The sequence below is a fragment of the Aptenodytes forsteri genome, unplaced genomic scaffold (genome assembly GCF_000699145.1).
Source record: "Aptenodytes forsteri isolate BGI_AS27 unplaced genomic scaffold, ASM69914v1 Scaffold262, whole genome shotgun sequence".
NCBI lineage: Eukaryota > Metazoa > Chordata > Aves > Sphenisciformes > Spheniscidae > Aptenodytes > Aptenodytes forsteri.
In genome coordinates this window covers 1,568,394-1,593,291 of record NW_008795710.1, presented here as the reverse complement: position 1 = coordinate 1,593,291, position 24,898 = coordinate 1,568,394, and the positions used below count along the sequence as shown (strand labels likewise).

General features: G+C 41.0%; 1 protein-coding gene across 1 annotated transcript in view; it reads right to left on the bottom strand.

Annotated features, from left to right (window-relative positions):
* Nucleotides 1-1,186: 1,186 nt before the first annotated feature.
* CHL1 (cell adhesion molecule L1 like) overlaps nucleotides 1,187-24,898 on the bottom strand; it is a 60,155-nt gene continuing 36,443 nt past the window's right edge. The window contains exons 15-27 of the mRNA XM_009283373.2: nucleotides 23,953-24,077; nucleotides 21,046-21,147; nucleotides 20,638-20,835; nucleotides 19,710-19,780; nucleotides 16,950-17,172; nucleotides 14,253-14,368; nucleotides 13,881-14,085; nucleotides 13,525-13,647; nucleotides 12,036-12,215; nucleotides 4,991-5,152; nucleotides 4,181-4,312; nucleotides 3,281-3,353; nucleotides 1,187-1,403 (exon numbers count right to left, since the gene is read on the bottom strand). Of these exons, the coding sequence (XP_009281648.1) occupies nucleotides 1,187-1,403; nucleotides 3,281-3,353; nucleotides 4,181-4,312; nucleotides 4,991-5,152; nucleotides 12,036-12,215; nucleotides 13,525-13,647; nucleotides 13,881-14,085; nucleotides 14,253-14,368; nucleotides 16,950-17,172; nucleotides 19,710-19,780; nucleotides 20,638-20,835; nucleotides 21,046-21,147; nucleotides 23,953-24,077 (1,927 nt within the window). The remainder of the gene's footprint in view (nucleotides 1,404-3,280; nucleotides 3,354-4,180; nucleotides 4,313-4,990; nucleotides 5,153-12,035; nucleotides 12,216-13,524; nucleotides 13,648-13,880; nucleotides 14,086-14,252; nucleotides 14,369-16,949; nucleotides 17,173-19,709; nucleotides 19,781-20,637; nucleotides 20,836-21,045; nucleotides 21,148-23,952; nucleotides 24,078-24,898) is intronic.

The window sequence follows — 24,898 nt, the reverse complement described above, 5'->3', positions numbered from 1 at the left end:
ATTTTCTCTTGCTTCCGTTTTTGTTTATTTAACAATGAATAGCTTGAAAATAAATGAGCTCTTGAAAGTCAGGTAGGTCTATTTTATGTGATACTAGAAAGATGTGAGATTTATATGACTGGTGTACACGCAGCTCCTTCTGAAAACTAGTTTTGCTGGTCCAAACTCATATTGAGAAGCAGTTCTATTCATTCTACACAGCTATACAGACCCATGCTAGCAACACGTCCCATTTCAAAATAAAACGAGGCTGATTTTTACTTGTGTCAATATTAATATCATATGTACAACGTCCCCATGAAATGTATGCTAGCGCACAAATATACAGATATGAGACAGACAACAAGCATTTTGCTTAGAAATGCAGCTTGCAGAGACTCGGGAAAAGAAATTAAAATACTTTCTAATGATGCTGGATGGGAACCCTGTTTTGCCTTGCCACAGGAAAGATACTGCAGCTTAACTTATTTAAGGAAATAGTGCCAGCTACTGGACAGAAGATTCATCCACAAGGCCAGAGCTTTGTCTTTTAAGAGCAATTTTTCTGTGGATAAAGTTGCATCTCTAAGTATTGGTCATTGCAGTCAGCTGTAACCACTAAAATAATTTGAGAGTATCATAAGCAAAGGAGTTTATTTCTTTATGAAAAATTATACATATATAGAATATATTTCTCCAGTATTTTAAATTACCATTTTTCTCAGTAGGATGCAGTGTGTCACTTTGCAGAGTAACCTGTTGGTTTCGTTTGATTTTCTTGCTGTGTTATAACCTCTACAATGCCGAGGTCCCCGTACATGAGGGAATACTACGTATAAATGTATGTACAAAGTGACAACAGCCATACAAGAAAAAAAAATACTATACAGAGAAACATATTCCAAACCTCAGAAACACACGGAGTAGCAGTTAACTATACAGATGTAACACTGAGAAATTCTGGTTTGGTAAGACTGAGTAAGACATTTTGTATATTAAGAATTATTTGTTTTGTTTTAATTAGAAGAAAACACCTAGAAATTAGGATGGAAAATCATCTTTTAGTGGCAGTGACTTATTTTTATATTACCTGGATGTCAGGTTCCTGACTGGCTCAATTGGCAACCTGCTTCCAATCACGTCGTAACTGTGGAGTACTAATCAAGATAAATATCACAATTAAACACGAATCATTCTTGCTAGCATTTTAGGCGTGGAGAGGAAAAGTTGCCGTAGAACTCCCAGTGCTTTCCACTGATCCTTTTTCCTTAGATCCAGAATAAGCTCCAATAAATGAACCATCTTCATTGAACATCCCATGCTCCCCTTCTCCATAATCTACCAGACTATCAGCACTTTCGGTGGCTTTAATGTCCCCGTTAATTGACTGGAGGCTGCCTTTCAACGGCTTTTCATCGCTGTCACTACAAAACAAAGAAATGCCTTTCCAAAAATCTAGCTTTTAATTGCAAGCATGGAAACTGCTCTTTTATTGTGAAAGAAAGCAGCAGGAGGGAAGAGAGAGGGGAACATTTCTACGTGGGTTGTACACTGAGAATGATCTGACGCCATGAGTCCTGCTTCGTCCCGTGCACCTCAAACAGGTCACCTGCACTGACCTGAATTCCCCACATACATGATTTTGTGATTATTACAACAATGGAATTGGTTAAAAAGGCAAACATCAATGAAAACTACACGTGTGTTTTGGTTTTTTCCCTTTTTGCCTTGGACAGACAGAAGAACGGACAGAAAATGGAGGGGGAAGAAAAGGAAGAAGCAAATTGGAAAGGATTTGAGGGATCCGTTCCAGCGATCAGTGCTGGTGTCAAGTCTTCGGCACCTTACAGAAAGAGACATTTTCATTTTACGAAACAGTGGGCAATATTCAGGGCCTATTCATTTCATTTCTCTTTTGAGGTGGGTGGGTGAGCTGATGTAAAGTTGTGGGATGAGGCATCAGCTGTAGGTTTTATCTCACTGCTTTGTGAGCATTTGTTTGATTTTAGATGATTAACAAAGGGTTTTTTTTCCCTTTTTTCATTTGTTCTGCTGTTATCTTATCTTACTGTAACTGATGGATTTTCTCTCTGCTAAAGGGAGGAACAGGGAAAAATGAAAGGAGAATCAGAGTGTCTGTATCTGCTCATATGCAGTCTATGTTGAATGGCAATTTCATGAAGAAGGACAGACCCACCACCAAAATTCAGGAAAAAAAGGAAATTCCACTGGCCATTCCTCCTAATGGTACCACAGAAGAAGAACCAAAGCAGTCTGACTTCTCCTGACTGAACAGGACGTTTAGGGGGATTGGGAACATAGATCAAAAGATTACAAAAAAAGCAAGTTAGGCCTCTGAACTAGGTACATAATTACTCGATTATGGCCCTTGCTGATGCCAACTCAGTGTCAAAGCTTTGGTAATGTTATCTAAGGAAGGACAGAGAAACGCACCTGAACTTCGCCTCTTCAGCATATAATCAATAACGCGTATAATCAATACGCGTATAAACAAGCATTTGCTACTTTTCTGCACATGGCATTTCTGTTTATAAAAAAGACAAGTTTGGAGTTTGAGGGGAAAGGAGGGGGGTCAAAGTTATTAACCTCAGGACTTTCTTACCTTTCTAAATATTTGTCCCATTAGAAAGCATTAAAAATTAAATAAAGATGAAATTATGCAGAAAAAAAACCCTAGTCCAGTACAAATAATGTAGTATATATAAGTGGGATTTCAACAGAAACGATGTATTTTTCTTCATACCATGGTTACATAATACTGTAAGCTTTAGTTATTTTAAAGCAGCCAAAGTGATTATTCCAGTTCTCCTACAGAAACTTCTGTAGTGAGGGCTGTTGGGTTTTTTGCCACCTCTTACTGTATTTGAAGCTTTTGTTTTCTTCCACAAAATGAACATTCCCCATATTACATGATTTGGGCCTGACTGGGTTTCAGAAACTCACTGAAGACATAAAAGTCTTTCTATCGACTTCAATGGACATTACAGTAGGAACCCAAATTATTATATATATTTACATTATTCATACAATGCTAATTAAAAAAAACAAGTGAAAAATAACCACTGATACATCAACATTTACTTATATCCCAACTTGGATGGATTTAAGTATACTGGATATACCTTTATATTCCTACTATTATCAACTCCTGTGAGGTTTGCTTTGAAAATGAAAAATAGAGTTAATTGCATGCTGTAAAAATGTCCTAAATAATGATGACATCTGGAAACAAACAAAACCCCAACAAACACAAACGCTTGTTAAAGCAGGTCCTATTTACCTATATTCCCCAAAGATTTCATCTTTTATTGATTGAGCTTCAGGATCTGGATGCAAATCTTCTTTTTCTTTCACTGTACAAATAAAATAAAGCACAGATCTGTACGCCATGTTCCGCCATGGACTTTTCTTTTTGCAGGTGCAATGGGAAAACCACCTGTCATCACCTACAGCTTAACCTGGAGGGCAGCAGCTTGCACTGCATGTCTGGCTGGACACAACCACCATGGCTTTGGTGCCATTCCCTAATTTTTAGAAAGCTAATAAGTGTTTATAGAATCATAGAATAGTTTGGGTTGGAAGGGACCTCTAAAGGTCACCTAGTCCAACCCCCCTGCCGTGGGCAGGGACATCTTCAACTAGATCAGGTTGCTCAGAGCCCCGTCCAACCTGACCTGGAATGTTTCCAGGGATGGGGCATCCACCACCTCTCTGGGGCAACCAGATTTGTACTGAAATCCTTACTCATTGCTTTGAAAATTACAGAATTACTTTTAGCAAAATATTCTATTGTTAAGCAGTTTGGCTACCCACGGAAGTTATGTCAGTTAGTATGTCAAGTAGCAGTTATCAGGTGGAAAGTGAGCAGGTAGCCCTGCCAACGGAGGCTCAGAGGTGCAGCTGGTGAAGGACCTTGACTCTACGGCTGGATTAAATACTGGAAGATTCAACGAGCACTATCAAAAGCCTTAGCAAGATCTCTGACCAGCACACAGCACTATCTCACCCAGAGAGCACAGTTTCACTTATATTCATTAGAATCCATTCTGCGCGTATTTACCAAAAGCTACAAATCCTCACTGGACGTTTCTGCTTGTGGCTTTGCAGCCTCCAGAGATAACTCTGAAGGATGCTTGTTATTAACATGCGAACGTAGCGAAAGGACCATAAATCCATTTACCTGAATATTTTCCTCCTTTATTTCTTCTGACAAAGCAAATGGTTAGCAGCAGTAGGGTGAGCAAAGCGATGGCACACATCAGTCCAATAAACCACCCCTGGGTGGAAATTCCATCGTAAATGCCAGCATAGGCTTTGTGAAACAGAAGAGAAGCAAAAAAAAAGAAAATTAATCAGAGGAAAAGGGCATCACCCTACTATAACATGAATACATAACATTTTCTCAGTGAATCTTAATTGAATCAGACTATCACTACTTATTGCGTTCAACTTAAAGAAATGCAAGACAGAAATATGTCCAGAGCATGACATTTTCAGACTTAAGGGGAATGTGGAGTCTACAAGGCACAATACAGACATTTTGGGAAGGAAATTCTGAGAGTAGTTGACTCAAAGGACTAATGCCAAATAGGAAAGCTGAACAGAGAATTGTTAAGCCTCTCATGCAAAAGCAGTTTTGCGAAAGAAACAGAGTTAAAAGTGCACCCGATACATGCAAACCACTGGACTGGCACACTTAGAATGGATTGTGTCACAGCACTACCCTTTCAAAATCGCATAGGAGGGAAGACTGTTTTGTAAAGGTCTGTAATTGTTCCAGGCTACTGTGCGTCAAGTAAAGCATGAGACTCAGCCAAGAACCACGGATGCGTTTATGCTCCCATGGGATTCAACTGCAAGGGTCAACTTAAAAATCACAGAACAAAATGATGGTTTTGGTACACTTTCACTGCACAACGTAAGACGTAACCTCAACATTTATTTACATTCAAAAGAAATCTTTATCACCTTGAAGGTTTTCATGTCTCACCTCTCCCCCTTGTCTCAATTACATCTTCAAAAATGCTATTGTTATCAACCCAATTCTTAGTCACTAGACGAACTGTATATTCAGTTCCAGGCTCAAGTGCCTCAATGGGGTGAAACTTTTGGGTGGGGTTTACTGCTTCTGAAATCTTGCCGATCCCTTTACCTATGGAATGTACACATTCAAGTCATATTGATTAATTGTGTTCATTGAACAAAAGGCCCGTGCAATGCACAGTTACAAATAATGTAAATAACACACAAATATGACACACAAGGATTATTAACATTTGTCATCAGACAATCTGATTTTCAAAAGCAGTTGGTAAACTAAAAAACATTCCCCCTATTAGATTTTTAATATTCCATCAGATAAAATAAACAGCAGACTGAAGTAATCCTAATGTTTATGAAGGGGTTTGTACATTTCCCAGGATGAAAGTTAATATTGATGGGGGATTATGGATCTGCTTTAACTAATACGTGCTTAAAAAAATTACAACTTTAAAATGGGCTTGCTTTGTATAGATAATCTGGGGTTTGATGCTTCTCCCATTGAACTGAACTCAGCAGGGAAGCACAGACAGCTTGTTATCTGGAAATGGATTCGTATGTGTCTCATGGAAAAAATTAACATTGGGATTTGTACTCATTTCTCTCCTGACAGTCATTTTCCATGTCCTTTTAAATTCCACAATGCCTGCACAAAGCACTGTTTTAGATGTAGCTGAAGTTTGCTTTTAAATTGATATTTAGGCATTTAAATGTTCCTGATGAGTTTAATATTTGATTAAGAGGTAGAAGGGAAATTCCAGTAGTTTTAGAGTTTTCCTAGCTTTAGAGCCTTTTTACTTGCAAAACGCCTACTGTAACTTCTGTCTGCATTAAGATTGCAGGGCATTCAATAAGCTTTTTTAAAATAGCATTTGTGGATAACAGAAAAAAGGACATCTACAGAGGTTAGCAATCACTGCCTGAACATGACAAGCCCGTTCACACAAGCAAATTCAGAACTGCAGGTCGACATGGGGGATCTCTTTAGTCAACCAGCGCGTACAACATGGGACTGTGCCTGCCCTCGATGGCAGCAGGGACATTTTGGTGGGCTGCACTTAATAAATACAACTCTTTAATTGTGTTCCGTCGCCTAATTTGCCTGCTTTATCCAAAGTTGTCTAAACTAAGGATTGCGCACACAGTATGATTTGAAAACTACTTGACCAATTAGCACTGACAGTAAAACAATGCTCATTAATACTTAAACTAGTAAACAAGTAAAGCAAGAACTAGTAAATAAGCAAAGCAAGGAGCTTTCAGAGATTCAGGCTTAGTTGACAGCTGAAGGAAAAAAAAAAAGATTAAGACAAATCCAAGCACAATCAAAGGAGCAGTTCAAGATACGTTTTCCAAGGCAACTATACATGTATTACAATAAGCAGTTAAATTAGTAGACCGTTGGGAACCAGAGAGAACACATACAGCTGAAATACTGCTGATACTGAAGCACAGCTTATTAGCATAAATCAATCCATCTATCGGTAATTTTTCCTAAATGAAGTATGTGAAACTGAGCTATAATTTTTAATCAAACTGTGAACTAAGCAACAGGATACCACAGGTATATTTTAATTACATGTTCTTAAATCAAGATGTCAGAAAACCATACTTAATGGAAACACCATCCATAAAGTAACAAGAATGAATGTGAACCTTAAATCCATTATGCATTAAATACCATGTAACACTTATGCACGACATGATAACCACATGGTCCAACTTGCACACAACACAGGTCTCCTTAGGAAGCGTTTCTCCTGAACTCCTAGTAAGCAAAATGCTTAACCCAGAGCTCAGTGGCAGCCCACAGCTGTGGTTCATCGTGCATTTTCTTAAACCAACTTAACCAATCCTTATCTGTCACCTATTTATTTCCAGCTTGTGCCAGCCTCTTCTTTTTGAATGGTCATCTCCTTCCAGAAGCAGAAGGGGGGAACGGATACGGCTGAAAAATAACCCCTTTTTCTGCCAGGTTATTGCTCAGCCGGATCAGCCCCTCCGGCCGGCCGTGCCGCTGCCCCGGCACACGGAGCAGCGCAGGGCTGGGACGCACGGACTGGAATGCGGGTTTGAGCCCTGCCTGACCCGGGGCTGGGGATTTACCGTTGGCTCTCCGGGCTGTTTAACATCACCTATCCCAAAACACTAAACACATTTTTTTCTTTAAAACTCAGTACAGGTGTCCAGTGATGGGTGATTATGAGGTTTCTTCCCATGCGATTTCTTTCTGGTCTGTGTTACACACTCAATATAGCACCTACAGAGGACAAAGCATCGCTAATTGGGGCAAGTTTGGTGGTTGGTATAGAAAAAGCAGTGTAGCATCCTGAAAAATAAAAGCAAAGATATACAGATAAGGAAAAGCTCAGCATACTGAAAGGTCAGTGAGCTGCAGAAATTAGCTTCAGAAAATTGAAAGCAGTTGGGTTAGGTTTTTAATCTACAATAAGGGAGAAGAAGCATTAGTAATAAAGGCGTATCACCAGCACTTCTCATCTTCCCCCACTATTTATCAGCCATAGCATGGGACTCGCATGAACATCAAACACTGAACTGCAATTTTACAATATTCCTACCGGGCTTCAAGATTTATGAGAACAACAGAACACACATTTTTTATAGAAGCTTATGGTATAAAGGAAAAAACAATATAAACTGCCCCCAAAGACTTACAAAAGTGCTAGTTCTCCAAAAGTTAGCACATTTGTTAAAACTTACTTATATAAAAAAGCTGGCAGCCTAATAGCTAAATACTAATTGTGGGCAACATCTTAATTTAAGATGTCTAAATACATCTGCTGCAATAAAGGGAAAGTTGAACTTTCATTAGTTTTCCCTCACTGCCTGGCCATTAGAAGTGTGTAAATATGCATCGCAAGTACCCTTCATCTTCTGGGCTTTTTTAGTGCAGGAGGTAATTCATCCTAAACTGGGAATATTTTAAGCTATAGAGATTAATAAACCTCCTGTGTGTAAAGTCTCTTGAGAAGAATTTATAGGTGAGTTACTGATCAGCTGTTTGTACTGATTGTCACTTGTCGGAGAAATCTGAGCTCGAACAAGACGACAGGTTATAGCTCGTTTCATCTCTTGCTGCTTCTCTTTAGCTCTCTGCATTGGCTACACTGGGGCAGGATGACAGAAGAGGAAAAAGGAAAAAAAATAGCAAAGACAAACAGTTAATCACAAATTTGCCTAAAGTACTCCAAGACTGATATATTTAGCACATTATACTTAATATGCCTATTTTTCTTGCTCAAAATGATAGGGGTTTGAAACAGCGATATACCACCTATTCCTTTTCCCAGTCTAGCCTGTGTGCAGCACCCGGGCTGGCAGGACGGTTCGTTGCCCGTCATTAGCAACAGGGTTTGATGGGCTACGGATCCCCGGCCGAAGGAGAGGCAGCAGAGTGGAGTGGCAGAAATGACAGAAAAAGAAACTTTTCACCAAGATTCATCAGGTCCTCTCGACTGTGAGCAAATAGGATATATTGTGGGGATTTGCTGGTAACAATATCCGTGGTTACATAGGGCTAAGGCAGTTGTATTTTTCCTTTTTCACTGTGCCCGTGGCAAAAGAGAACTAAAACCATATGTTTTGTTACAAATGGTTACTTTCCTCATCTTATGGTGTGTCATGAAGGTTAGTACCCTCCAGCTAAGATTTTCAAAAAGCCTGTGGGAGTTATGTGCCAATTGCCATTGAAATATAATGAAACTGGTGAACTTCTATTCTCTGGCTTCTCTGGAAAATAAAACTACAGTTGTACGGCCTCCTCTGGATGAATTTTTCATTAAGGCTTGAATTTCTGAACACACAGTAATCATTCTCGACATATAATACGTGTTTAGTAATCCTTGAGAAACACTGGTAACGATGAAAAGAAGCTTTGTGTTAAAGAAGGACTGCTAAGTTAAATTAATTTTTTTCACTTATGTAAGAACATTATTTCGTATTATGTTTCTGAGGGCTAATGATCATTGGGAAATCGACATTTTCAAGGGGAAAATTAATTAGTTTGTAGGTCATTTGAGAAATACTGCCTGAAAGTGAAAAGTTAGAGATAAAACTCATTTTCTAAAGACAGCATACCTTCTTCTATGGAATGAAACCAAGATGGAGCCACAAAAATTAAACTATTATTTATTTTGCAGTACAATGCAAATATCCTTTTGCCTGGGTTCTTCATGATTGTCCACAGTATTTTATCAACAATTGATAAAAATCTTTGGTTGTCCATCAGCGTTTCATATCTGAGTTATTTTGGCTATGTTTAAGATCTTTCATAAGAAAGAGGCCTTTTATTTCATGGACTTTGTATTAGCTGCCAATGCCAATGGCATGGGGTCATGCAACAAGGATGCTATAAATGAAAGCTTTTATATCGCCTACTGCTATTTCTCACTAATTCCAGTGGGCCTCCGTTTAATCTTAGAGACAAATATTAAAGTGTGGTTTTCCTCTGTTAAGTAATTATACAGAAACAGCCCCTTCTGACAGTGGTGGAACTGCAGAGCAGAGGGCTCGACCTCCACCACTGCCAGACAAGCACAGAGTGCGGCACTGCTCCACCGGAGAACGAAGAAATAGAGATGTGAGCATGAGATGGTCTTTTCCTATCAGTATCCACTCACTGGCCTTTTGGTAAAGTGTTGCTAACTCAAAGCAATGTGTTACTCCTGACAAAAATCTGAATCTGAATGGTTCATTCCCAGAGGAAGGCGCTGGAGTTGTAGAGAAAGGGTATGATCTACCCATTTATCTATACAGGGAGTTATATTTATTTAATTGAGAGAAACTTTTTTTACTAAACTCAGTCATTCATGCCACTGCAAACTCATCGTCAGGAAATGGGTTTGCACATAAATTACAGGCTGGCAAAATTAGCATTTAGAGCACAACAATTTTCCCTACATGGACTTGTTTTTCGTGGTGATACATGCATACTCGCATATGTACATAGCAAAAAAAGAGACTGACTCTTCTTTCTGATTCCAGACTGCAGTAGCAGGGATAACTGCAAATAAATGAAAGCAACAGCGGTGATGCAGATCAAGTATATCAATGATAAAATGTGAATGAATCCATAGCTTCCGCCTCAACATCTCCACTTTCCTGGCAGAACATATTGTGAAATTCTGAAATGCCCATGGCACAGCCTGCAAAGGCTGTATTACAGCAGTGGAAGCTATTCAAAGTCTTAAAATGAACAATGAAAGCTTTATGGTTTTATTACTAAAAACGGAACATAGTGGATATAGAATCACTGAATCAAAACCCAAAGAAACATGGAGTGCTCTATCACGGAGTTTCATTTCAGAGGGCACCACATTTTATATCTGTCATTTATGTGGTTTATTTTAAATTATAAACTTTGACTTTCGAAATCATTCCCTTTCTTCAAAAAGAGAGATTGTTTTAATTTTCAGCAATCACCTTGCTTCCCATACCACAGCTTAAAACCCCAAGAAGGTCACTGAAAAGAGTGATTTTTTTTTCAGCCTATCATGTTTAGTTGAAAAACATCTGAACAATTTAGCCAGCAAATAATGACACAAAACTCTAATGGCGTCTCAGTGACAGATGCAGTGTCCTAATTTAGGGTGGCTTGAGAACCGGCAAGGAGCACACATTAATCGCAGAACTGGACCCTTGCGGCTTCTATTAATTATACCACTCTATTCTACAAGCATTTCACAAGAATCAGTTGTTGCCACTGCTGCAACAAAGTCTTAGGAAAGAAAAGAACGAGAACAAAATGAATGGCAACATTATCATCCTTTTAAGCATATCAGGCAGGGATGCGTTTCATAAAACCTGACAAGGTTATTCAAAGAAGTTATAGACTCTCAAGTGGCCAAACCACATTATTCTGGCTGCCCAATGAAGGCCAGAAAAGGTAACTAATGAGGTGAAATTGTATATTTTTAGCTTGAAAGAAAAAGGATCTTTTACTTTCCTTAATGAAGAATAAATTTTAAACCATGCTGACAGATTAATAGTTACTACTACGTGAGTACCTGCATACTACAGTGAGACTGGAGGCTACAAGACAGTTGAGTAGGAGTTTCACTTCTTGAGAAAATGGATGATCGTTCATTATTGTATCCTGAACTGGGACGTGATGACTTTAAAGTACTTTTTACTTGTTTTACCAGTAACTGAAGAGATTCTGCAACTTAGAAGCCCAATAGAATGTTGTGCAACAAGGACCATTTTTCTATTTTATATCAACATTGCTCCAGACTGTTATCATTGCTAAAAATGATGAAGCCAGGACTCTTGCTTATCACATTCTCTTTCTCCTTCCCCGTGGTAAGTGCACAGTAATGGTTTCTGATTAATAGCAAGGGCTTGTTCCTCGGTATTGTAGAGTTTTCAGACCTGCTGTGCACAGTACATTTTATTTCATTTCAGCTGAATGTGAAAGATGAGCTATCATATAGTGCTTGCGATTTTCCTTTAAATCACTGAACATCAGTGTTTTATAAGTGGCACACAAATGCTCACTTCCAGTCTCTGATAAAATAATGATAAAATAATAATAAAATAATGGATCAAATGCACTGCAGTCAACTTTATGTTCATCTGGATTTTCCGTGTCAAATACCTGCCCCTAATGTTGCTGGCAGTCCCCCATCTTCATGCAAGGGCAGAATTTGTTTTTATAATATTACTGGGAACAGATTATCTAGATCTTCAATTTTCTGTTCGTGACTAAATGCAATTCACTCATTCAAGTACGGCTTAAAGAGTTGATCGGTGGGAATAGAAACACAGTACTGTACAGCAAAACGAAACAGATAAGCCCTACTTTGCTGAAGAGCTGCATGGCTACATTAAAAAGTTCATTGATTGTTGTCATGGAAAGAAAAACAAATTTATTTCCTCTAATTACAAAGGAAATGTCAAGCCTGGAATATTCTCAATAGGTTTTTCCATTATTGTTAGATTTTCTCCACATAAAACCATATTGCCTATTAACTTACTCCCTTGAGCCATGGTTAGTCCTTCTTCTGTGACTGGCTTCCCACAGCCTTTGACTGTACAGGCCTTTACATAGAATTTGTACTTGGTACTGGAGCGGAGACCTGAAAGCCTCCAGCTGAGCGTGGAGCGGTTGGTTACGCTGACGTCGTTCAGAGGTCCGATTTCATGCGTTTCATTTACTGAAAGGGAAAAGGCAGTTGAGTCAGATCCAGCAGCTAAAGGCTACGAACATGAAACATGTCATGAACACTCTTGCAAGGGAGGCACTCTGCAGTAAGTAGGAAGGATGAAGTCTGAATAATCATATCTCACCTTCCTGCCAAGTACTTAAATGGGATTTATCTCGTCCATGTCAATCTCCCAACTACGCAGTGAGCTATTACTGTTCTTAAAAAGCTCTCTGATTCTAGATATGCACACACTGAGTGGGAGGCAAAAATTACTGTCTCCTAGATCATTAAATATATATGAATTGCTTCTTGCTTTGCTTCCAAACATCTGCAAACTTTTGCAAGCAAGTTAACGGATGGTTGTTCTGCTTTGCTCCGCTCCGCCTTGACACAGTTGCCAGCTGAAGAAGGGGTTGCTACTCCCAAACTGCCTAAATAGACAGATCCACTCTCTGCCCATAATCATCAAAACCAAAGGGAAGATCCAGCCTTCAGCCTCGGCTTGCAAAGGCAACTGGGCAGTTCTGTTATGAGCGGAGACAAGTGAAAAGAACATGTTTGGGGTTTTTTTTTGTAAATAGGACACAGACTAAACCTGTTCCATCCTCAAAGAACATATAAAATACCCTGAATTGTCACCACACCTCACAGCTGGTGGTGTGGCTGTCTGGGACCAATACTGGATCTTGCCTGAGGTTACCTGCTCTTCCCAGTTACTCAGTTCTTTCATAGGCAAGAAAGAAAGAAACACCCCTGGTATTTAGCTGTTTCTCAATGTGACTGCTCAGTAACGTGACTGGTGGTTAGTTGTCTGCATTGCTGCTGAGGCACTGCACAGGGAGGAGGTGCTCACTGACACAATGTGAACATCTGAATAAACGTGGCTAAAGTGCTCTCATTACAAATTATTTTGTGTTCAGCAAGTTTCACTTCAGTAAAATGCACCTACAATTTATGGGTCTTCTTAACTACTACGTTAGGTACAATTTGCAAATTGTACCTAAATGAAATCATTGAATGAGTCTATAGATGTGGAATAGGGCATGGCAGCAATGTGAGCTCACATCGGAAAAGCGCATGGAAAACTTTTTGCTCTGGAAGATGACTTTGGCCTGCCCTCTAGCAGGCTGTGCGCACATCGCAGTTCAAAACACGCTGTTCTGATGCTATGGCTGTTATAGGGATCTCAGAAACAGCCCTTCTTATCAGCCTCTGTTTTAAATAACTGTACATGTAAACCTTTTTTTCTTTTTTTCTTTTTTCTTCTTTTTAACTAATAATGCTTAAATTCTAAAATCAAAGTAAAACAAGCACATACTTATCTGGTATTGCAAAATGTAGCCAGTAAGGTGGCCGTTTGCTTTCTTGGGAAGTCCCCACGACAGAGTGACAGAGTCCTTGTCGAAGTTCAGGATCCTTAGAAAACGTGGTTGTTCGGGGACTGGAAGATACAGGGATTAGCTTTCAGAGAAGAAGATTGAACAGGCCTGTCTCTACACATACTTGTTAAATGATGATATAGTTTACCTCAAAACCTACAGTTCCCCTTTCTAGTGAAGGGTTTTATGAATATTGGAGATTTTACAATCACTTTAAATAAGGAAATCAACTTGCCTTGTTACATGGACAACTTCTATTTATGTCCCTCCATCCCATATTCTCATTTTGTCTTACCTCCTTCTGGAGTTTCAAACACAACGGGGGAGCTTTCCGGGCCGTCTCCTCTGGCGTTGTAAGCCAAAACAGTTAAGCGGAATTCACTGAAGGGCTCTAGACCGGGAATCATCCCATAGTTTCTGTCTCCTACAAACGTTAGGAAGTGTTTCTCTGGGTGATGCCTTTTTCCGTCCAGCATGCTTTTTGTTTTCCACCAACTGACCTGCATTGAGATTGGCATTTCTGTAACAAATTATATTTTATGGGGCTGAACACGATATTGATTTCCCTCATCTTCCCAGAAATGAGAGACTGCAATCTATCCTCGATCTGGGATTCACTTAATAGTTCGTTCAACTGTATACAATTATTTAAAGGGAAATTCGTAACCTTATAGCCTCTTAGATGTCCACGAACTCTGTCCCTTGGTATTCCAAACCAGAAGACTTTGACCAGCGTGCTGTTCACAATATCCACCGATACGCCGGAAGGAGCAGCATCTGGAACTGTAAAAACAAAAGTGCTGCATATTAAAGACGCTTAGAAGAGCCGAGTTTCACACTGTTCACAGCTACAGGGCTTGGCTTTCCAGCTCAAGCTGTGGCGGTTCATGCAGTCTTACTGCAGGCAAGAAAAAAGCCATTCCACCTGCATCCAGTGGGTGAAATGGGCCAATAAACATTATTTTGCAATATCAGGGCTTTCTGCTGAGGCCTGGAATACAGGTGCACTGGGACATATGAATTTCTGTACCAGTATTTATGGTTTCCTGTTTCAAGTAATGCTTACAGCAGTGAGAAGAATAAAAAAAATGATTAACACAGCATTCAAGAAGGCAATCATAAAGATTTTTTTTATAATCAATTTCATTTTACTACTAAGCTCATTAAACAGTAGGATTTTAATCACTACACAACACAGAGAGCTATTATAGCGCCTGAAAAAAAGAGGCCTTGATCCATTGACAACTGAATTGCAAGGAAGATTTTCCACTGATAGATATAAAATTAGATCCATCACAGACACACAAAGAAAATAAACATGCTGCGGGGTTTCTTCCTCTCTGTTCTCACTATTCACCACCTCTCTGCCATACACTCTACAGGGGGGAGAACATGCACCACCAAGCCCTCCTGTTGCCCACCTCTGGGTGCGCAGTGGGCGTTCTCCTGTCTGAAGAGCACCGAGACCATTCCCAGCACCAAAACCTTATGCTGGTGAAACACCAGGAAGCGCTCGGCAGGTTGTAAACATCAAACTGGTCCATTCAGGGTTGATAACGCAGACCTCGGTGCGCTCACTCCACGAGAGGAGCGCTCCAGAGAGCCCACCTAAGGATTTGTTTCCCTCCGTAAAGCCGGTAACATTTTTTACATCTGTGGTTACCACAGTAACTTTACTGACTGTTTCGTATCACCTACCGTGGATCATGATACTCCATAACGGCTTCTGCGAGAAGCTGCAGCAAGTGGAGAGGTGGGAGCAGCAGCACCTATACTACTGCTGCTGGGGGGTGACTGCTGCGGGATGTGGTGGGTTAAATCAAGGACGTGGCTTGTCTGGTCATTTTAATAAGCAGCAAAACACATGCTTGTCTTAGTCGGCTAATCCACCGTAGACTTTTCAAAGGCCATTCAAACTGTCAGTTTATTTCACTCTTACGAAAAGAACTTAAAGACTTCAGATTCCGCATGGGATGAAAACTGTCTGACTTTAACTAATAAAATTAATCTGCAGATCTGAAACACGGACTGTTCGCTGGCCCTCCTGGCCCCTCTTTGCCAACAGCTCCCAGCCCCTGCTGCTAAGCGTTTACAAATGCAATAAGCATTTGCATTTGGGATCAGGGAAGCTTGTCGCCTCACGCTAGCTGGCCACCATGCTGTTTACTCCCTTGCTGATTTAAATCCTTAATTCCTACAAAAAAGATTCTTTTTTTTTTGGTAGTGGTAGTGCTTAACTGGGTTGCTTCCTAAAGTGAGGCTTGGCATTTCTTTACTGCAGCTGGATACATTTCCAGTCCTCCGAATATCTTCTATAGCCATGCAGTAAACACCAAAGGGGACAGGCTGCTGTTCGAAGATGTGGGGGTGGCCTCAGCAGGGACATTATCCAGTGTCCCACAGACACAGCAAGGCTGTCACATCCCGCATGGCACCGGCATTAATTCTATTAGCAGGGCAATCCTCCCACATGTTCACCTCTCCTAAAGGGACATGATTATTAAAGCCCACCATGAAGCTGGAGCTCGAAGAGCATGTGCAAAGGGTGGGTATCACAAGCAGTTGCTGGGATTTCAGAGCAGCCCAGGGCATCTATTTTGTGAAAATGGGTGGCAAGGGGAGAAAGTCTCTCTGTTTGATCTGGCCTGGATGATGCACTGTGGGCCAGGCAGAGTCCAAAATCAGAGGTGGGCAGGCTCTGAGAAGACCCCAGGAGGGGGCTTGGAGCAGGAGTAGATCCAAAGCAAAGCCTTACAGTGGAGGAAGACTTCTCCAGAGATACAGGGAGGCCTGAAAGGGGGCTGTGCCACCCGCGAGCCACGGAAAACCACTGGAGAGAAACCCAGGCTGGAGAAGAGGGCCCGTTCTTCAAGGACTCAATGGACAAGGTAACACCCAGCATACATGGGAATGTGGCATCATCTATAAATTCACTATACGCCCAGCGCCTGAGTGTTTGTACTTAATTGCCAGAATACTTAACTTCTGACGGTGTTAAAACTGTTGAATTGGGCCCCAGACAAGCTAAAGACCTTTTTCCCACCAAGTACAACACAATGACTGCTACACTTCATAGACTTCTTATGGACCGTGGCCTTCAAACAAGTATCCACATTAAGCCAGCAACTGAGATTAATGAAAGCACAAGTGACCTTTCCAAAAAAACCCTCAAACTCCAGCAAGCTGGCATCCACGGCGCTCAGCATCAGTTGTATCTGCGTCTCATGTAGCCCATCACGCTGAGTACTGGCTTTTAAGCAGTTTTGGCCATGGGCTGCCTAATCCATCGCTCCATATCCGATCGTTTTGCATCGCAAGAATCCCCCACGCAGCGTATTTTTACATGAAAGTTTCCGCTACTTACCATCCTCTCCCGAATATCCGATGGTAACATTTGGTTCAGGACCGGACCCTAAATTATTTACTGCTTGGACTTTGATCTCGTAAGGCACGAAGGTGGGGGTGTTTCGCAGGGTCAGAGAATGCTTCTTCACCGTCTCCTCGTTCCAGTCCACCTCGACTCCCCGCTGCCGCCAGCTGACTTTGTACTCCAGCCCCGGCCCGTTCCTCTCCACGGGTTTCAATGGCTGCGGAAGAAGTTAAAAGAGATCCTGTCTGCCTTTGTTGCAGTAATCATGAAACAGCAGCTGAGGGGAGGGGGGAATAATTTTGGAAAGCGTGTTATAACATTGGGAGAGAAAAGGGGGAAAAAGAAAGCTTTAACTTTTCGCTGCTGTGTTAATTTTAAGACGACTGGAAGAAAAATGTCCTAACTTCAAAAGAAAGGTGGGTGAAAGGCAGAGAAACAATTGGATTAAAAACAGATTGCTAGTAGGCATATTTCTGCACGCTACATACATCAGTTTTTGTTTTGTCATAGGTTTTCTTTGTTTTCTTGTGTGATATAAAACTGTATTCCTTTTAGCACAACTAAAATGCCTGTTTTGGCATAAGGCTGTGTGTGTCTTTCAGTACAGCTAAAATCTGTGTTTTATCTTAGAATTTTATGTAGCACAGCAAGTTGGGTCATTAAAATTTAGATTTGTTCTAAATATGCACCAAATGCTTGAAACTATGCCTGGACATTTAATGTGCAACTGCTGTGCTACTCTTTTTTACCGATCAGCTGAAGAATTCATCACAGCACGGTTCCCATCTAATTAACATTAATTTATAAAATATTAGAAGACATATAGCAATGGACTGTCATGAGACATTCTCCAATTAAGTTTATTTCTCTGAAAATGTACTTCTTTAATTAATTAAATTGACTGGTCACCTGCACTACCAAAAATGATGGGGTTTTTTTCAGTCCACTGAGAAAGCTGTGGGTATTTCCCACCACATAGCCTACTGTTAATAATATTTAAACTATATATTCTACATATCAAATATATAATAACTGATATGTATCCAGGCTGCACACAGAGGTCTGTAATGAAACGGTTTTGACTTGCAAGTGCCAGCAGAAAGCGATTCCCCATCGACCCGACCGACCGCCACTCCTCATGCATGGGGGAACTTAGGTCTGGAGGATCTGCAAAAATTCCCATTTATCTGCTCTGAGGGTACGAGGACCTTCGGGATGACTGTGGCCAAGGAGCCGGTAGACTGGGCAGCTTTCTAACAGGCACCGCTGGGAGAATCACCTCCATGGCAAAGATCCCAAGGAATGGGACTTGCAAGAGAAGCTGAAGTAGTAAAAAATTCCTACACAAAAATAACTTCTTGTTTAGAGTTAAATTGCAGCACTGCTTGACTCTTATTTTGATCTCCCTTAATGCTGCAAATCCTTGGCTGAAAAGCTAGTCACTAATGCTCATCTGGTCTCTTAATCCAAAGTAGGCAGATTAACATTGTTTTACAGCCTTTGTCTGCCAGAAATAGTACGTTCAGTGCCTAGCATTTCCTCTGAAAAGCATACAGGGAACACCATAAATAAATGAATATCCTGTTTATGACATTTAAATGACTCAACAAGATTTAACAAAGCCTGTCCATCCCAATTCTCTGCCTTCAGTCTCAGTTTTCACTTCTACTTTTGCCCTGTCTGAGCAGTGGATTACGGGCTTCCTGGCAAGGGGGAGCACTCATTCTTTGTTCAACAAAGTGTTGGTCTTAGTAGCATTTCCCACCCATGCTGGTAACTACCACTCTGCATTTCTTCCGAGAGGCAGGACTGTCTTCCCTGAGCCTGGGCTATGTTGTAGAACAAAAATCCCCATTCAAATCCAAGTCAATAGATCTAGAGGGCCATCTCCTTTTGGCGTAATTATAGCCTAAACCATGAATTCACACTGGGGAAACATTTATTGTTCTTTGCTGCAAGCAGCAGATTGAGAAGTAAATCTCATGTAAATTGTGTTTAATTCCAACCACAAAAAATATGCTTCCTTCCACAGTTGTTGAATTTTTTGTTAAGTGAAGGAATATATCTCTAAACTGTTGGCACGGAAGCTGTAAGCTTAAAAGCCAGGGGATTTGAAGACTGGAAACCATCCTTGAGACTTTTACACAATTCCTTTGACACACATGCTCAGGAGCTTCATCTACACTCCTTTAGTCCTTGGTGTAAAAATTCAAGCTCACATTCTCTTGGCCAAGTGATCTGCGTCATTTTTAAACCTCCAGGCTGGAAGGGCAGAAGCTATGCGCAAACCATCCCCTCCCTGGGCCTGGCTGCTCCTCCTGCAGAGCAGGGTGAGACCACAATTATTTTAAGCACTTTCCTGTACGCAAGGTGCACAGAAGAGCGTACTCTGGAGGATTCTCACTGTGCTTTATAGGACTTTCGTATTTCTTCATAACCTGCAAAGTTAGATGTAAAAAACTGACTTTTGAATCAAAATGAAACTAGGGGAGGAAATCCAGAACACGTTTGAGTCAATAACAACTTTACCTTTGACTTCAGAAGCATCAAGGGTCCTACCTATGGAATTTGCAAATATTTCCTAAAAAACAGAGGTAGGGGAAGGGGAGATAAAGTCAAGGGATCCAGGGTTTTTTTTTTAATGTATTTATGTTAAAACAACATCCTGATAAATTCCATGCTGCTTTAGAAACTGCTGCTTGAAGGGAGAACCTGTTTCCGATATTGTAGCATTGACAGACAGGTTTGCCTTACCTCCCATTTCATCACCATTTCATCTGGTTCAGAAGCTTCAACTCGGATGTTTTCTGGGTTCTTGTCTGGAGCTGGAACCACACGGGTGATAAGGTTAGTTTGCATATCCTGGGTTTTATTTGCATTTATTATTTAAATGCAAAAAAAGGATGCAAAAACCCTTTCTTATTTCCGTATTACTGACAGTGAAAGACACCTAAACAAAAAACGTTCATGAGATTAATTACTTGGATCAGCAAAGCTGCTGTGACCGAAACACATTGTTTATGCAGTTTTGATTCCTAAGTGCCCTTGTTGGTTGGAGCCACCAGCTAACATGAAACTGTGACTTCTGGATTTCAAAGCACCAGATGTAGGGGGATTATGAGGAGGAGATTTTTCTCCCTGTGGGGATAGTAAACAGAAGGTATATCATTAGTGGGACGCACACAGCTGAAAAGCTGAAGAAGGACCTGAAATTGAAGTAAAGGGGGAAAAAAGGAAAGAAAAATGCCAGGGAATGCAAATGCTGTGCTGAACAGTTGGCCTCTAAAATGACTTTCAGGGACACAACATTTTCTGTCACAGTGAGAAATGCACTGCGAATGGAGATTTTTGACAAGCTTAGCGCTGCTGAAAGGCTCCCCGTAAACCTCAGAGATCCTCTCCAGCAACTGCTTGTCCAGAAAGGGCTGCAACAGGCTTTAAAGGTGCAAAATCAGCAGAGCTCAGGAAAGCTGTATGCTATCGGTATCCTGGTAGGAAACACCCTGCTAACCACGGCAGCGTAGACTCCTCACTTCGGCATCCCTGGGCTGCCACTGAGCAGCGAAAGCAGCACAAGTGACCCTGACTTCTTTACACCCCCTCTGAGGCACAGGAGGGCACTGTTATTCCCAGCAAAACACTAAATATATTAAAATTCAGAAAACTAGATGGCAGTGTTTACCAGCCGGAGGCGTTGCATAGCGCAGCGATGGTTTACTAGGCTGGCTCCTTCCCACAGCGTTCACAGACAGGACGCGAAACTGGTAATTCATATACGGGGCCAGTGACAAAAGGGCTGTGGTGTCGTTCCCCGGGGCTCGGGTTAGCTCCTGCCACCTCCCCGGCTCCCACCGGTTCTCTTCAAACTCTATAATCGACTCTGGGGAGGAAAAGAAACAAAACAAAAGGAAAAAGGCAGAGCCTGTATAAACAGCTTATAAATAGCAAGGATGGCAATGAACTTACAACAAATTAACTGTCATAGTAAAACCAATTAAGTATGGCTGTGAGCACGGTTTGTTTCTTCTAATAGCCCTGAGGTGCCATAATGCTAAATAGCGCAAGATGATGCTACTAAAATCCTTCATACCATTAATAGGGCTGTTATGACTGGCCCCGGCTTTCCAGGATAGTCGAACACTTCGGTTTTGATTTTCTGAGAGCTGAAGGTCTTCTGGCGGATCAGGAACATCTGAGAAATAATGCAGAGGTGTCAGGAGCATGGCAAGCTCTTTCTGTTTGTCTTGGCATTTTCCAAAGGACTGGAACAGCAAGTTCAGTGAAGATGGTGGTAAAACATTTTTTGATTTCAAAATGGACAAAATTAGGAAAGTGGGAATTGCTTTTAAAGATCCTTTTTATTACAGAAAACCGGGCTGAATCTTCTGGTCCTGCTTTCTCCCTTATAAACGCAATATCCCTTCTCGAGTTCATTTCCACCTACTCTCATTACTGTGCTTGCAGCAACAGATTTTTCTTTTCAAATCAACACGACGATCCATTTAATCATTAACAGATATTGACACTGCTCTTAGCAGAAAGTTATATTAGCATCAATTGGATTTACTCTGGTGCAAACCAGAGTGGTAGAAGGTGACTCAGCTCCGACAGTTATCGAACTTGGCCTTTTAGAGTATGAGTGAAAGGATAACATTCATTATCCCAGCCATGGGGACCTATATTAAAAGGAAACAAGAAAATTCATTACCTGCCAGCTCAACTAATGCTGCCCAGAGAATGTATCAGAGTCAGAGTTGGTGGTGGTTGGTATGATAACTGCCCTGCACCTCCCCAGGACAAGTGCGGGACTGTACAAGCCCTGAGCACAGGACTACCCTGCTGCTGTCAGAGCTCACTTTTCAGGGATGAGGTTCCTGCCCCTTAACCAGGGCTGAGGTGGGTCCTTGAAAAACTGCAGAGCAGCACCATCGAAATAGGCTGCTCCCCGTCACGGTCCTGGGAGACGGCAAGGGGGGCACGCGTCTGCAACACCAGCCGGTTTCTCACCAGCATCAGGGGCAGAAGAGGTGATCTGTGGCATGGGTCGTCTGCCAAGCTGCCTGTAATTGAATGAACGCTTTCAAATTTAGCGGATTCAGACTGACAGAAGTTTATCTTCCTTACGGCTTGCTTTGACAATTTGCAGTCTGATTGCATTGGATTGGTTTGGCGACTGAAATGTATAGGGCCTGATGTAAAAGAGTAATTTCTCACTGCAGGGGGCCGATGGGAAGCCCTCATCCTTCCAAAGTCACACACACACGCTCCCCCTCCTTAAACATAGGGCTGGTGTTTCAAAATCTGAAAAATGTACAGACCAAGGAAACGAGATTGCACAATTTCGGGTCTTTGACGTCCTCCTGCCCCAATGTCCCAACTCATTTTTGGCTGACAACGTCATTTCTTATAGGAAAAACAGCTACCTCAACCACCAAGACTGTCTCTGTCATTGTGGAAGAAATTAATTGTGTTTGTACGGAATGTTTTAAATAACAATATTGAGTGTTCTTGTTTATCTCAGGGTACAACAAAAAGTTAAAAAGGTTATATTTGGGTTGGGTTCTTTGTTTTAGTTTTCTTTACATTTCTTTCCCCTATTTCTGTTGTACTTGGGAAAAATCGGGAAAGCACAGTTTAATCTACAGGCATTTTGCTGTTTTATTCTTGGAGCATATCTTGTGTTAAAATTCAGTATATTAATTTCAAGACGGCGATGGTGCATCTTAAAGATACTCATCCCTCTATCTGTTCGTTAATCATAGAACAAATACTTAGAAGTATTCTAACTGAATATTTCTTTTGCCCATATTCTGATGTCTCCATCTCCATATTTAGTTCTTTAGCCATCTCACAAGTCTTTCATTGCAAAAGAAGCCTGAATTTTCCATTTGGAAAATAACAGATATTGTTAATCCACCAAGACCTTTCCAGTATACAATAAACAAGGGGGAAAGAGCACAAGACTGTTTTTCCTCTTCTGCAAATCACCTTTTTAAAAGGGAATAAAGTGCTTCATGAAATTTTCATAAGTAATGTAATGAATAGTCTACAAACATTTTGAATTATACAGCACTAAAGAACACAGTACCATAAATAATGTGCATAGCATCTTCTTAATTTACTATTTACTGAAAAATACCATTTATTTAAAGTGTGAAAACACCTCAAAGGTCAGATTGTCTTAGTTCTTGTTGCAATCACTGCCAGAAATAAATAAAAATGTAAAATGAAGCAAAATTTAATGAAATTAAAATGATGCAAAACTGTCCACAAAACAGAATTTTAGCTATTGGCTGATGCCCTTAGGTACATGTGCAAAGGACTGCACATCACTCCACAAGTTCACCCCCTTAATTTCAAGTGGTCCTTCAGGAAGGGAGGCAGGTTGTAAGGATGCTCACACAAGGTCAAGCTTCAGACTCTGTGGGTCAAGGCTTTTTCTCTGCTGCGGACTTGCTCTTTGCCACTGGACAATAATTTATGCTCAGCTTCACAGAGATAATTGATACTTTTAGGTGCTTAACTTCCACTGATCTTCAGAGGAGTTGGACATCTAAATACTGGCCTTACGTCTTTCTTCTTCAAAAAATAGTCCAAGCGGTAATTCATGTGCAAATCTCTAGTAAAGTGGGGTGAAGGACTGACCAAGGACTTCAAAGCAGAAGCAGAGCCATTCTTAATATGCTATTACACCTCCAGCCTGAGCAAGCTCCTACAGCCACTGTGGGTGACTCCTCAACTGAGAAAAAAGGCTGCCTCGTCCTAGGTATAACAAAGATTAAAAATAAATGAAAAGTTTGCGTCAGCATCCCCGTTCCAGGAGACACAAGGATGGCACAACTGAAGTTAATGAGTGAGAGGTACATGGCACCTCTGTGAAACTGGGTTATTGAGGCTCTGTAATTGAATTGGGCAAAAGAAGCAAATAAGCAAAAGTGCTGCAGTGGCATTAGGTACTGCACGGAGCTGTTTGCACACCGGGAAAATACCCTCTTACCAAGCACAATTAACTGCGATTCAGCTGTGACACTGTCCAGAGAAGTGCTAGCCGCACACGTGTAAACTCCTTGATCCTCCAGTGCCACACTTGATATGAACAGTGTATCCCTGTCCAGAATTATCCTACGGTGAAAAAAAAAAGGTACATACAAATAAGGAAGAGAAAAGTCTGTAAGATAAGCATATGACAGACAGACACCGTTGTTCTTCGAAAAACTGTTCACAAAAAAACTTGGTAACAGGACATTTTGAATAACATAATTGCACGTTAGGCCTATTACTTTAAAACGTAATTGTAGTTGTATTATACACTGTGCTGTAGGCTATTATTTGTATTTTGTAGCAATTTAGCCTCCATGGCTGGAAGTTGGCATGTCTCTCTTGGTCTGAAAAGAGCCACATTGATATGCATCGGCTGAGTGTCTGGAACGTAGGATTTTGGCACATCATTAATGAGGCAAATACATGGGCTTTACGTCTGAATTTTTGAAAGGGTTGAGTAAAACCGAGCGTGCCCAACCCACTTGTGTAATGTCCAATGCACCAGGGGAAGTTGGCATTAACCCAGGCACACGGGCTCCGCTGCAGACATGGCATTTGCTTGGCGCTATCTCCCCACACTATGTGGCCTCAGCAGGATCTTCAACCTCTCCAGCACTGCAGTATTTAGGAAACCATCTCTCTTCTGTGGTAATTGATAAAGACATCTGATTTCCCGCTGTGGGACCCTTCATATGGGAAAAAGGCTGAGATCCATCCCCTCAAGGTCAATGGAAACACAAGACTAGGGCAAAATTCAGCCTGCGCTTGCAAGTCCTAAACTCATATGTAGGAAAAACTCATTGCTTTTAGTGTGTACGATTTTAGGCAGAATCCCAGAAATTTGTTTTACATTCATTTTAACATTACAAGGACTTGCTTTGGCCAAACAGGTATGAAAGACG